This window comes from Phacochoerus africanus, chromosome 1 (assembly GCF_016906955.1).
Source record: "Phacochoerus africanus isolate WHEZ1 chromosome 1, ROS_Pafr_v1, whole genome shotgun sequence".
Lineage (NCBI taxonomy): Eukaryota > Metazoa > Chordata > Mammalia > Artiodactyla > Suidae > Phacochoerus > Phacochoerus africanus.
Genome location: NC_062544.1, coordinates 119,575,563 through 119,590,936, shown reverse-complemented (window position 1 = coordinate 119,590,936; position 15,374 = coordinate 119,575,563). Strand labels below are relative to the sequence as shown.

Sequence of the window (15,374 nt, the reverse complement as noted above, 5' to 3'; positions counted from 1 at the left end):
AAATGTTTTATAAAATTCTCCTGTGAAGCCATCTGGTCCTGGACTTTTGCTTGCTGGAAGTATTTTAATCACGGTTTCAATTTCAGTATTTGTGATTGGTCTGTTCATATTTACTATTGCTTCATGGTTCAGTCAGGAAGATTGTCCCTTTCTAAAAATTTGTCCATTTCATCTAGGTTGCCCATTTTATTGGCATATACATGCTTGTAGTAGTCTCTTGTAATCCATTGTATTTCTGTAATGTACATTGTAACTTCTTTTTTGGTTTTCTACTATTTTGTTGAGGACTTTTGCATATATGATCATTAGTGATATTTGTTTGTAATTTTCTTTTTGTGTGTTGTCTTTGTCTGTTTTTGGTATCATGGTGGTGCTGATCTTGTAAAATAAATTTGAAAGCATTTCTTCCTCTGAAATTTTTTGAAATGGTTTCAGGAAAAGTATTAACCCTTTAAATGTTTGGTAGAATTCACAGCCAAACATTTGGCCTAGTCTTTTGTTTGTTAGGAGTTTTTTTTTTTTTTTCTTTCCTTTTCTTTTTTTAAACTAATTCAATTTCATTACTGGTAATCATTCTGTTCATATTTTCTATTTTTTCCTGATTCAGTATTGGAAGATTTTACATTTCTAGGAGTTTATTCATTTTTTTTCCCCTAGGTTGTCTATTTTAGTGGCATTATAATTGTTTGTTGTAGTCTCTTACGATCTTTTGTATTTCTGTGGTGTTAATTATAACTTATCTTTCATTTCTGATTTTATTTATTTGGGCCCTGTTATTTTTTTCCTTTAATGAGTCCATTAAATGTTTGTTACTTTTGTTTATCTTTTCAAAGAACCAGCTCTTAGTTTCATTGATCTTTTCTTTTCTTCTTCTTTTTTTATAGTTTCTACTTCATTTATTTCCACTTTGTTCTTTATTATTTTTTCTTCCACTATCTTTGGGTTTTATTTGTTCTTTTCTTTGTTCCATCACATATAAGGTTAGATTATTTATTTGAGAATTTTCTTGTTTCCTTAGGTGGATTTGTTTGCTATAAACTTTCTTCTTAGAACTGTTTTTACTGTGTCCCATAGATTTTAGAATGTTATGTTTTCATTTTCATTTGTCCTAAGTTATTTTTAAATTTTATATTTGAGTTTTTCAGTGACCCATTGGTGTTCTCTTTTTTTTTAATCTGTTTTTTTTTAAATCTGATTTTGTTACCAGGAGATTCATATATAACATCCTATTTATAGATATCCTTCTTAAGTGATGATCTCTTAAGTTTGAATGTCTTACAGTTTTACTAACCCTCAAATGTTTTATGCTTTTGATGTCATTTTTACATCTTTTAATTTTTGTATCTTTTAACTACTACTGTAGATACAGATAATTTTTACTACTTCTGTCTTTTAACCTTTTTACTAGCTTTATAAGTGCTTGATCTACTCTTTTTACAGTACATTTGCCTTTACCAGTGAGGTTTTTCCTTTTATAATTTTTATATTTCTATTTCTTTCTTTTTTTTTTGGCCTCATCATGCAGAATTTCCTGGGTCAGGTATAAAACCCATGTCACACCTGTAACCAGAGCCACAGCAGTGAAAATATTGGATCCTTAACCTACTAAGCCATGAGGGAATGCCCTTTTATAATTTTTGTACTTCTAGATGTGGCTTTTTCATTTAAGAAGTCTCTCTAGGAAAGGGAACCCTCTTACACTGTTGGTGGGAATGTAAATTGGTGCAACTACTATGGAAAACAGTATGGATGTTCCTCAAAAAACTAAAAATAGAACTACCCTATGATCCAGCAATCCCACTCCTGGGCATCACTCCAGAGAAAACCGTATTTCGAAAAGATACATGTACCCCAATGTTCATCGCAGCACTGTTTACAATAGCCAAGACATGAAAGCAACCTAAATGTCCATCAACAGAGGAACGGATCAAGAAGTTGTGGTATATATACACAATGGACTATTACTCAGCCATAAAAAAGAACAAAATAATGCCATCTGCGGCAACATGTATGGACCTAGAGTATTGTACTAAGTGAAGCTAGACAGTGAAAGACAAATGTCATATGATATCACTTATATGTGGAAACTAAAAAAGGATGCAAATGAACTTATTTGCAGAATAGTAACAGACTCACAGACTTTGAAAAACTTATGGTTACCAAAGGGGACAATTTGAGTGGGGAGGGATGGACCAGGCGTTTGGGATTGGCATATGCACACTGAGGCCAACAGGGACCTGCTGTATAGCACAGGAACTCTACCCAATATTCTGTGATAATCTATGTGGGAAAAGAACCTGAAGGAGAATGGTTGTGTGTACACGTATAACTGAATCACTTTGTCATACAGCAGAAATTATCACATCATTGTAAATCAACTATATTTCAATAAAACTTTAAAAAATGAAATAAAAAGTCTCTCTAGGGAGTTTCTTTGTGGCTCAGTGGGTTAAGTATTCAACATTGTTACTGCAGTGGCTTGGTGCACTGTTGTGGCATGGATTTGATCCCTGGCTGGGTACTTCTGCATGCCACAAGTGTGGCCAGAAAAAAAAAAAAAAGAAGTTGCTTTTCTCTTGCTGCGTTTAAGATCCTCTCTTTATGTTGGATTTTTTTCATTTTAATTACAATGTATCTTGGTTTGTGCATTTTGAGTTCATCTTGTTTGGGACTCTCTATGCTTCCTGGAGCAGGATGTTTATTTCATTTTCTAGGTTAGGGACATTTTCAGCTAACATTTCCTCAAATAAGCTTTTTGCCATCTTCTCTCATTTTTTTTCCCTTCTGGAACCTCTATACCATGAATACGAGTACACTTAATATTGTCTCAGAAGTCTCTTACACTATCCCCACTTTTAAAAAATTCTTTTTTCTGTTCAGCGTAACTGATATCCATTTCTCTGTCACTGACCTGTTCTTCTACATTATACTATTTGCCATTGATTCCATATAATGTATTTTTCATTCCAGTTATTGTATACTTCAGCTCTGACTGAGTCTTCTTTATATTTTCTAACTCTGTGTTGAAATTCTCTCTGTGTTCATCCATTTTTCTCCTGAGTTCAGTGAACATCTTTATGACTATTACCCAGAATTCTATTTGGATAGTTTATTTGCATTTCATTTAGTTCTTTTTTCTGAGATTTTGTCTTGTTCCTTTGCTTTTAGCATGTTCCTCTTATCTCCTCATTTTGCCTAATTCCCTGTGTTTCTTTCTTTCTTTTTTGTTTGTTTGTTTTGTTTTGTTGGTTTCTTTTTAGGGCTGCACATATGGCATATGGAAGTTCCCAGGCTAGGGGTCAAATCAGAGCTACAGCTACTGGCCTACACCATGGCCACAGCAATGCAGGATCCAAACTGTGTCTGTTACCTACACCACAGTTCAAACAACGCCAGATCCTTTAACCTACTGAATGAGGCCAGGGATCGAACCCACATCCTCATTGATACTAGTCAGGTTCTTAACCCTCTGAGCTACAACAGGAACTTCTATTTCTATGTATAAGATAGGATTGTTACGTCTCTTGATCTTGGAGAAGTGACATTATATGTAGGAAACATCCTGTGGGGCCCAGAAGCACACTCCCTTCTGGCAACCAGACCTGTATGCTCCAAGGGTGTCCTCTATTTGTGCTGCCTGCTCCTTTCTGTTGTGGAAGGGCTAACTGTTGAGGGCATACTGGTAGTTGGGGCTGGCCCTTGGCTTGTCTGGCTGTGACGCCTTGATTCATGCAGTTGTTATGGGTGCCTTGGTGGGCAGGGCAGTCTCCTGTGAGGCTGACCATGTGGCTGGAACACCTTCTTCAGGACCATAGGTGGGTGAGGCAGGCTTCCCGTGCATTTGGCTGTATGACGAGGAGGTATGTGATAGCGTGGGCCCTCTGGTGGGCAGGAAAAGCCCCCAACACTAATCAGCTGGCAGGAGTTTTCAAAGATGATGCTTGCCAGTGCCAGAGTCAGTGCAATGGAACAAGATCCCCACAATTGCTGCCACAAGCATCTCTGTCTCCAGGGGGTATCCTAGCAGCCTCATGCCTCTCTGGTACGCTCTCTAAGACCAGCAAGTGGGTCTGATACAAGGTGCCTTTCAAATTACTGCCTCCGTGCTGGGGTTCAGAGCATGTAAGTTTTTCCCTGTGTACTTTAAGAGCAGGGTCTTTTTTTCCTATAGCCCTCCATCTCTGCTGAATGTAAGCCCTAGTAGTTTTCAAAGCCACATGTTCTGGAGGGCTTGTCTTCCCCTGTGCAGGACCTCCAGGATGGGGGGGGCCAGTGTAGGTCTCAGACCCTTTGCTCCTCAGAGACTGTGATGTCCTTTTCTTTTCTTTTCTTTTCTTTTCTTTTCTTTTTTTTCCTTTCCATTTTTTTTCCCTCTACTTTTTAGGGCCACACCCATGGTATATGGATGTTCCCAGGCTAGGGCTGTGCTGGCCTATACCACAGCCATAGCAACGTGGGATCTGAGCCGCATCTGTGACCTACATCACAGCTCATGGCAATGCCAGATCACCCAACCCACTGAGCAAGGCCAGTGGTGGAACCCACACCCTCATGGATACTAGTCAGATTCATTTCCACTGCACCACAACAAGAACTCCCTATGGTGTCCCTTTCATTTGTATATAGCCAGCCTCGAGTTTGGCTCCTAACTAGTTTGCATCTTTACCCCTCCTCTCATCTCATTCTCACTCCCTTATATCTTTTTTTTTCAGAAAATCTTCTGCCAGTCTTCAGGTCATTCTCATAGATAGTTGCTCTGTAAAGTAGTTGTAATTTTGCCCATGGGAGAATGCGAGTTCAGGGTCTTCCTACTCTGCCATCTTTATCCCACTCCTCCCCCATATCTTTTATTTATTTACATTACCTCACTGGCTGAGACACTCAATACAGTTATGATTAGAAGTAGGAATAACGAGGAAACAACCCAAATGTCCATCGACAAACAATTGGATTAGGAAGATGTGGTATATATACAGAATGGAATACTATTCAGCCATAAAAAAGAACAAAATAATGCCATTTGCAGCAACATGGGTGGAACTAGAGACTCTCATACTGAGTGAAATAATTCAGAAAGAGAAAGATACATACCATATGATATCACTTATAACTGGAATCTAATATATAGCACAAATGAAAGTTTCCACAGAAAAGAAATCATGGACTTGGAGAATAGACTTGTGGCTTCCCCAGGGGAAGAGGGAAGGAGTGGGAGGGATCGGGAGCTTGGGGTTATCAGATGCGAACTATTGCTCTTGGAATGGATTTACAATGAGATCCTGCTGTGTAGCATTGAGAACTATGTCAAGATACTTACACTCCAACACAACAGTGGGAGGAAATAGCATGTATACATGTATGTGTAACTTGGTCCCCATGCTGTACAGCAGAAAAAAAATTAATTAAAAAAAAGAAGTGCTAATAATGAGTATGCTTATCTTATTCCTCATTTTAAAGAAAATGTTCTAATATCAGTATTAAGAGTGATGAAGTAGTGCTTTTGTTGAATATTAATTTTCATTTCCAGTTACATTTTGGTGGTTTGGTGCAGGCTTTTTCCCTTGTGTGTGTGTATTTGTAACTCTGTATTATATTATGTTATGTTATACTATGTATTTCTCTATGTAATATATAGAATTAACTTTGTATTACCATAATAATGGGACAATTTTAAGTAATATTGTTTTACCATATACTTTAATATTTCATAGAGCATTCACCCCTTTTCTCTTTTACAGTTTTTCCTGCTATTTCTACATGTTTATTTTTGCAGATGAACTTTAGAATAAATGTTAGCTTCTCACCCCCTCTGAATTAATTGGGATTTTGATTAGATTCATTAACTATATTACATAGTTTCAAGTGTATATGTACTGAAGTCAAATGAGTGACTCATTTTTGTATCTATTTTCATCATTAGGACTATATCCCTACTGTCTCCATCTTATGCAATCCAGGAATGAGAACACGTCACTGGAAGCAATTATCAGAAATTGTAGGCTATGACTTGACTCCAGACTCTGGAACTACACTGAGGAAAGTTTTAAAATTAAACCTTACACCATACTTGGACAAATTTGAAGTGATAAGTGCAGGTGCAAGCAAGGTAAATATTAAGATCAACTGAAATATTTACCAAATATTTGATGAGTTAGTTCATCAAAAACGCATAGTTTTTGTTGTAGTTGAATGTATAGTACTGGATAGCAGTGGGATGCAATGGCAAAAAGTTGGTAGAAAATTGCTCTTATTTTTCCCCACAGAGTGTGCCTCTATACAACCTCCTTGTCTTGAATTCAGAATAGACATGGTTCCTTTGAACTCTTCTTAGTTCTGCCACATTCTGATATGCATGGATGATATGCTAGTCTTGATACATAATTTTTCCATTAAGAATACAGGATGCGTGAGTTCCCTTTGCGGCTCAGCAGAAATGAACCCAGCTAGCATCCATGAGTACGCAGGTTTGATCCCTGCCTCACTCAGTGGATTGTACTGTGGGTTGCAGACGTGGCTTGGATCCCAGGTTGCTGTGGCTGTGGTGTGGGCTAGCAGCTACAGCTCCGATTTGACCCCTAGCGTGGGAACATCCATATGCCATGGGTGCAGCCCTAAAAATTGAAAGAAAAAAATACGCAATGCATGTGTGTGTGGCATGTGATATATGTGTGTTCTAACAGAGTGAGTTTGGACCCCTAGGGTTCTTTTTAAAAATTTTATATTTTATTTATTTTATTTTTTGCTTTATTTATTTATTTATTTTATTTTTAGGGCCACACCTGCAGCATATGGATGTTCCCAGGCTAGGGGTCCAGTCAGAGCTACAGCTGGCAGACTACATGACAGCAACTTGGATCTGAGCTGTGTCTGCAACCTACACCACAGCTCGCAGCAATGCCAGATCCTTAACCCACTGAGTGAGGCTGGGGATCAAACTCACAACCTCATGGTTCCTAGTCGGATTTGTTAACCACTGCACCACAACGGGAACTCCTGTAGTCTATTTTAATACTGACAGCAGTTGTTTTCAGAGCAGGTAAATTTTGAAAGACTGCATTGTCATCCTCTATAGGAATTTTTCAATTGTTTAAAAATTTTTCTAACTTAAAGACAGTGACAGATTATCTTAAGAAAATGGCTATGGAATGCACTAAATGCTTATTGAATTCAGTAGGGAAAGTCAATATAATAAGTGAGCTCTTTCAACATCCTGTTCTTTTTTTTTTCTTTCTCCCCTTTTAGGAATTTTCATTGGAGAAAGCCATGCATACAATGATGGGAATTTGGGATGATATGGCTTTTCATATAAGCCTGTATCGTGATACTGGAGTCTGTATTCTTTCTTCAGTAGATGAGATTCAGGCTCTCCTTGATGATCAAATTATAAAAACTCAGACAATGAGAGGCTCACCTTTCATAAAACCTTTTGAAAAAGAGATCAAGGTATATTAAGTATGATAGTCAACTCTTAGTCCTTTATTATAAAAATTGCAATTGGAGTTTTCTTGTGGCTCAATGGGTTAAGGATCCAGTATTGTCACTGCTGTGGCTCTAATTAAAGCTGTGGTGCAAATTTGATCCCTGCCCTGGGAATTTCTGCATGCTGCGGGCATGGCTGAAAAACTGCAGTCTTATTAGATATATACTCTTGTGGAAATAAGTCAGTTTGTTGGATAACTTTGGTAAAATATAGGATAGATATAGATAATATATATCTATATATAGAGATAATAATTTAAAATCAGTGTGAGAATATGTGGAACAGATCTGAGACATTAACTCTAATGATTTTGAAAAGAACAAATGATGTTTTATTAAAAAATATTTTCCTATGACAGTTTTAAACTTGGAAGGAAAATAGTTGGTATTATTTAACCTAATTTTAGACAGCCTAGACCCTGTTTCATGCTATGCTCTTGGAATTTGGAATTTCTATATAGCATGCTTTAATTGTATTTGTGAACAACTAGCTTGAGGGTCTTTTAGAATAATTAATGAATTATTGTCCACTTGAGAAAAACAAATGATATTTGAGGCTATAAGGTTATTTAATATCTTTGTAGTTATGTGGGTAAATAGAGAAAGCAAATAACCTGTAATAACTAATAGCTTTATCTGTAGTATCAAAATTCTAACTGGAGACTATATAAAATGGGGAAAATATAACAAGAAATGGATTTTCCCCCTGATATTTGTTGACTTCTAAATATGTGCCACATACTGCTCTAGGGCTTCACATTTATTAACCCATTTAATTCCTATAGCAGACCCTCAAGGTAGACCCTGTTATTGCCATAGACAGGAAACCAAAGCGTAAAAGGACAGCTGCTAAATGACAAAGCTGAAACTCAAAATGAGGAAGTCTGATTTTAATTTAAGCATAAACAGTGTTTTTATAGGACACCTTGGCTTTCAGTATTGGAGAAGACAGTCGTGTTCTTCCAAAAGGACATAATGCCGTATTTTCCCTTGAATCAGGCTGACTGATCCTTTCCTAAGATATTGTACGTTTTGAAGAAATTTCTTGTTTAACAAGGGAGAATTTACAAGACAGATTTAAAAGTTCTCTTAGAGCTTTTAAAACAAAAATAAGAGGGAATTCCTGTTGTGGCACAGAGGAAATGAATCTAACTAGTATCCATGAGGATGCAGGTTCCATCCCGGGCCTCTCTGAGCATGTCGGGGATCTGCCATTGCTGAAAGCTGTGGTGTAGATCCCAGACACGGCTTGGATCCCGAGTTTCTGTGGCTATGGCGTAGGCGGGCAGCTGGAGCTCTGATTTGACCCCTAACCTGGGAACTTCCATATGCTGCAGGTTTGGCCCTAACAAGTTAAAAACAAAAAAACAAAAATCAGAAATCTGATGCCATTCTCATATGTATCGGATCTTAGACCATATATTTAAGAACCAAAGAGTGTTTATATGAATGATATTTGGCTAATGAAGTTTAGTAGCATCCATGGCCTGTACTCACTAGGTATTAGTAGAACCCCACCGCATCAGTTGTGACAAATGAAAATGCCTCCAGACATTGTCAAATGCCCTTTGGGGTGGGGGCAAAGTAGTCCCTAGGTTGATAGCTACTGTCCTAGAACAGGATATATTCCTGGATGCTTTTTGGATTTAGGATGGTTAACCTAGAAATTAGGAAATTGTTCTAAATAACTGCAGTCATTTGCAATTGTGAGTTCCAATGATTTAGGAAAACTTTAGGCCTCCTAGAGTTTTTCTAAGCCCATGTGAGATACCTGTAAATGATTTTGAGTTGTTTTGCATTGATTTTTAAAAAACAGTAAATTTTAAATATTCTTTGCTGTAATTTTTATGTTTTCTTTAATAACTGGAATTTAGTATAGTGTGCTTTTCATTAAGGCCTGGGAGGACCGCTTGATTCGAATACAAGAAACAATTGATGAATGGTTAAAAGTACAAGCTCATTGGCTGTATTTGGAGCCCATTTTTTGTTCTGAGGATATCATGCAGCAAATGCCAGAAGAAGGGCGTCAGTTTCAGACAGTAGACAGACATTGGAGGGATATCATGAGGTTTTGTGCAAAAGATCCAAAGGTGAAGTGTTTGTTTTCTCTCTTTTATGGGGGGGGGGACTTTATTTGGGGCTATTACAGAAAGCATTTGGCTATTATTTACAAAAATAAAACCTGCTCATTGTATACAAACTGGAAGGTTTTTAAAAATATCAGAAAGAATAAAGCATTAAAGTAATTTTACTTTTCAATTTATAAGATACACTACTCATAACTCTTTAACATATCTCCCCTCTTGTAAAATGAATAGTAAAATAAAATGAAGAGAACAAAATGGTAGGAGAGAAGGAGAAAGAGAGATAGAGAGAGAATGAATATGAAAGTAGCTGCTTGGGAGTGATGGGGAAAAATAAATCAGCATTCTGTATTTGGTCTAATTTGTGTGTCTCTCCTAGTGAGTATAACACCTTGTTGAGTATGATTTTAATGTTGAAATATAGACTATTTTTATACATATAGTAGACAAAGTTCATAGATGTACACTCGCTTTTTAATCTGGTATTCAGCTTAAGAAATAAAATTTTTTTTCAATGCTAGATGAAAAAGTAGCTGTGCTGGATTTATTGAGAGTCAGTAGTACACTGAAATCTATGAGTTTCAAGGATTTCTCTTACATGTTGACTTTAGAACCTTTGTAAGACATTATTTCTTATAGACCAGAAGTCAGCAATTTTTTTTTCTGCAAAGGGCCACATGGTAAATAGTTTAGTCTTTGTGAGGCAAATAATCTTTTTTTGCAACTACTCAACTCTGCCCTTATAGCAAGAAAGCAGCCAAAGACAATATGTAATTGAATGGATGTGTCTGTGCTACAATAAAACAGTTTATGGACACTGACATTTTCATGTGCAGTGAAGTGTTATTCATCTTTTAATTTTTTGAACCTTTTAAAAGTGTGAAAATAATTCTTAGGTTGCTGCACATACAAAAACTGGCAGCACAATGTATATATATATCAAAGCATCAAGTTGCATGTCCTTAATATGTATAATTTTATTTGTCAATTACGTCTCATAAAGCTGAAAAACAATAACAAAGAAGAAACTGGTAGCAGACTTGATTTAGCTCATGGGATGTAGTTTGCCAACTCATACAGATTGTTTATAGTTGACAGTTATAAATGTAAAAATTAAATCCTACACCAACCTGGCAGACTCTTTTCACATCATTCAGAGAAATATAGGTATCTGAAATGAAAATTTGCATGACAATCGTAATTTCTTTTTGTGACTAGCATCTTTGGATAAGAATACTTATGATTTATTGACAATTTTCATAAACCTTTTGATATCACCATTTTTTGATATATAATATAAATTGATATTTAGGTCTTATCATTACATCTCATATATCTGACCTCAATGAATGGGTCTCTTTTAGGTTCTTGCTGCTACTTCTTTAACAGGTTTACTGGAAAAACTGCAGAACTGCAATGAACTTTTAGAGAAAATTATGAAAGGCCTTAATGCATATCTTGAAAAAAAAAGACTTTTCTTCCCTCGGTATGGTGGATATTCAGTTGTGCTATAATTAAAAGCATTTTCTGATGTGTGATAACTTATAACTAAAGCTTTTGTATTTGCATCTTTTTCCCTAGTTTTTTCTTCTTATCTAATGATGAAATGTTAGAGATTTTGTCAGAGACCAAAGATCCACTTAGAGTTCAGCCTCATTTAAAAAAATGCTTTGAGGGCATTGCTAAATTGGAGTTCCTTCCCAATTTGGACATTAAGGCCATGTATAGCTCTGAAGGTGAGCGAGTGGAGCTGATCGCACTTATTTCCACATCTGCAGCGCGAGGTGCTGTGGAAAAGTGGCTCATTCAAGTGGAAGATTTGATGCTCCGGAGTATTCATGATGTGATCGCTGCAGCCAGACTGGTGTGTTTCCTGGGTTTTACTGTCTATCCTATATTCTATAAATGCTTTCTTTGAAGAGATTTTGAATGGGTACCAGTAAATTAACACTTAAAGATCTTACTATTTTAAGCCATTTATTATTTTTACTTTTTGTTTCTAACATTAAAGTAATAATAGTGGTAAGAATTGATAACGATATGTGATTAAGTGCTACAAAAGGAAAAAAGTATTACGAGAAAGAATAATAAGGTGTATATAATATGGAATGAGGAAGGTGGGTTATTAGTGATAGGCTCTTAGAGAAGTAAAATTGAAACTGAGACCCAAAGGATAAGTAGGAACTAACCAGGTTAAGAGCAAATGGGAGAGCATCTAGATATCCTTTGTAAAGGCCATGCAATAAGAAAGGACCTCAGACATGGGTGTTAAATGCATAACCTAGTTTACTTATTGCTGTTTACACTCAAACGATTATGTAAAAACTTAAAATGAGGTGAACAAACATTAAAGGAGGGTCCATAATATTTGAGAGAAATCTCATATTTAGGCACCACATGTACCTCACTTATGCTAATTCTATAAAATTAATCTTGAATGATAAACTTCAGCATATCTCTGCCTTTAGGACAACAAAGAAAAAGTTGTGTAGTAAAAATACCATTTAAAAAGCATTGCAGCCAAATATCCAGCACTCGATTTCTGTGAATGAGGAATCCTTTTTCCTTCACCAAGAGCCCTATGAGACTTATCTTCTTGCAGTAGCTATTTTGTTCAGTTTCAGTTTTCCTGCAGATAAATCTTGACTTTTTCTCTCCTTTTTCTATGTATCATACCAAACAAACTAAAACACATAGAAAAGAATCAACATTATCCATGAAAGCATTTCCTTAATCCATATAGAAATTCACCTTCTTTGTATATAGCAATGGCTCATCCATTCTTTGAAACTTAGCCTTCTTTGAAACTTAGGTTAGTTTGTCATTTGCATTTATTTATAGCTATTGCTAATAAAATGCATTTTAATAATAGATAGTTATATCCTTATGTTTAATATTCTTATGTCTAAGATGGTATCATTATAATTAAAAATATAGCCTCCATTAATATCAACTTATATTTTGTTCTGCAAGGTTTTTTTTCAGTTTTTAATTTGGGTCTGCTATTATTTACTTTTGAAACAGCTTTTTTTATTTCTTTTCTTTCTCAGCCAGAGCCATAGCATGTGGAAGTTCCTGGGCCAGGGATCAAGTCTGAGCTGTAGCTGAGACCTGTGCCACAGTTGTGGCAATGCCAGATCCTTAACCCACTGCTCCACAGTAGAAACTTGAAAACGAGTTATTTTTAAAAAGATTACCCCCCAATAAATCCATGTAAATGCATTTCAAACATAAAAATGTTAGAAGAAATGAAAGTATACTTTAAAATCAAAAGCACAGATTGTTCAATTGTGTATAATTGAACAGATTTATAATTGTTCAAATTATATACTTTGGTCATACAAGTTTTTAGAAAAGCTTATGGACAAGCTATATCATATAAAGGTTCTAGCTTCTAGGTCCGTTTTCTACTAGATTGCATAGTTTTCTTTTCAATTAAATTTTGGTATCCAGATTTCCCATTGTGGATCAGTGGTAATGAATCTGACTAGTAACCACGAAGATGAGGGTTTGATTCCTGCCTCGCTCAGTCGGTTAAGGATCCGGCGTTGCTGTGAGCCGTGGTGTTGGTTGCAGATGAGTCTCACATCCCGAGTTGCTGTGGCTGTGGCATAGGCAGGCAGCTGCCACTCCAGTTTGACCCCTAGCCTGGAAACATCTGTATGCCGCGGCCGTGACCCTAAAAAGAAAAAAAAAAAATCTTGCATCTAATAACCCATTAGACTGATTTATTTTTGAACTTTAATAAACCCTCATATTTCATTATAATAAAAGTAATATGTATGCTATATAGAAAATCAGTAACTCTCCACAGCAAAGAAACATAAAAATCCTATGCAAAACAACTTCCAGAAGAATCAAAAATCAAATCCTTCCAGAGATAACTGGTTATTAACACATTGGTGCTCATCTTTCCATTTTTTTGTAAATAAACAACTATTTCAAAAGTATAATCAATTTATTTAAAAATTTTCAGGTCTTTTAAACAGTCATCTAAAAATTTTCATGACTATGCTCTAAATTACAAATGTATCAAATATTTCACTTTTCTTTGTTAAACATTAAGCTTTTTTTTTTCCTTTTGTAAACTTTTAAAGTTAGAAATGCATTTTAATTACTCAGGCTTATCCAGAATCTGCAAGAAGAGACTGGGTTCAAGAGTGGCCTGGTCAAGTAGTACTTTGTGTTTCTCAAATGTTCTGGACCTCTGAGACACAGGAAGTTATAAGTGGTGGGACAGAGGTAAAGCATTTTTTTAAAGTAACATTCTTTTCTACATGCTATGTTTTCTTTAGTTAGCTTATCTATTTTTGCAAAGGCAATCTTCTCCCTAGTTTCTACATGTGACATTAATTGTACAATATTTTAAAACTTTCAGTATTTTATTATGCTTAGACAAAATCACTATATTCTATAATTCATTTCTATATTGAGCTATTAAGAAGTTAGAATTGTTTTGTAAAAGAGTAAATATATAAAATACATTTTTTAGCTACTATAGAACATTAGTTTAATTGCTTTTTTATTTTGTAGGGGTTAAAGAAGTACTATAAGGAACTTCAAAATCAACTAAATGATATTGTAGAACTGGTAAGAGGAAAATTGTCAAAGCAGACCAGGATTACTCTGGGAGCTTTGGTTACTATTGATGTCCATGCTAGAGATGTGGTCATGGACATGATTAATATGGGTATGTGACTTTTTAAAATATTAAAGATAAAATATTGATAGCTTCTAGAAATAAAGACTTATACTATAATGTATTTTTGTCTCTCAACAGAATTTATTTTATATATTTTCTATGAAATAGAAAACATTAATATTTTAATATTTGCTGTTATATAAGATAATAAAATACCTATTTTCCATTTATTTATATTTCAGGATTATGTGTCTTGTTTTACTTTATTCCCTGTAGGTGTCTCACATGATACAGATTTCCAGTGGCTTGCTCAGCTTCGATATTATTGGGAATATGAGAATGCTCGTGTTCGCATCATTAATTGCAATGTAAAATATGCTTATGAATATCTTGGTAACTCACCTCGACTTGTCATTACTCCTCTAACTGACAGATGTTACAGAACATTGGTATATGTTTAAATTATTTTAATTCACATATTAAAGATTACTTTTTGGTTTGGTGTCATATTTTCTTGTCCAAATTTAACATGGTTATCCTTGTTTTACTCTCTTATCTGTATAGTTGAATACAGCCTATCCCTTCCTCTCAAATTCCCTTGATGTGTTGTTATAGTAATGAATATTTACTTCTGGGTGCCTCTGTAGAATACAAGAGTGTTTTCATTCTAAAGTTTGAAAATTGTGAGTCACTCCCATAGGGAAGAATTAGAAAAAGGAAGGTATTGGAGATTAAAGAGGAAATCAGAGCTTTGGAAAATGGTATCAATTTTTGCAGTGGAGTTCTAGGAAGGATGACAAAAAGATGAGGAAAGTACATTTGGGCCTTACAATTCCGAGTTAGGTTTGTTGATAGGAGAGGGGAGAGCTAAAATGTAGGCAGGTGGTGCTGAGGTCTGTGCTTGTTGGGAAGCTATGGAAGATAATGCCATGACTTTAATGGTTGTTTTGTTTAAAAAACAAAACCCTGGGAATAGGGTTGTCAGATAAAATACAGTACTCTCAGGTAAATTTGAATTTCAAATAAACAACAGATAATTTGTTAGTAGAAATATGTCCTAATTATTACATGGGTCATACTTCTTCTAACAAATTATTCATTGATTTTCAAATTTAACTGGGCATCCTGTATTTTTATTTGCTAAATCTGGCAACCTTACCTGGGAATTG

General features: G+C 35.4%; 1 protein-coding gene across 1 annotated transcript in view; it reads left to right on the top strand.

Annotated features, from left to right (window-relative positions):
- Positions 1–15,374, top strand: part of DNAH12 (dynein axonemal heavy chain 12) — a 236,067-nt gene that overhangs the window by 60,900 nt on the left and 159,793 nt on the right. Inside the window, exons 18-25 of the mRNA XM_047777497.1 lie at positions 5,921–6,106; positions 7,243–7,443; positions 9,375–9,569; positions 10,928–11,049; positions 11,145–11,427; positions 13,686–13,805; positions 14,097–14,253; positions 14,482–14,654. Coding sequence (XP_047633453.1) covers positions 5,921–6,106; positions 7,243–7,443; positions 9,375–9,569; positions 10,928–11,049; positions 11,145–11,427; positions 13,686–13,805; positions 14,097–14,253; positions 14,482–14,654 — 1,437 coding nt within the window. The remainder of the gene's footprint in view (positions 1–5,920; positions 6,107–7,242; positions 7,444–9,374; positions 9,570–10,927; positions 11,050–11,144; positions 11,428–13,685; positions 13,806–14,096; positions 14,254–14,481; positions 14,655–15,374) is intronic.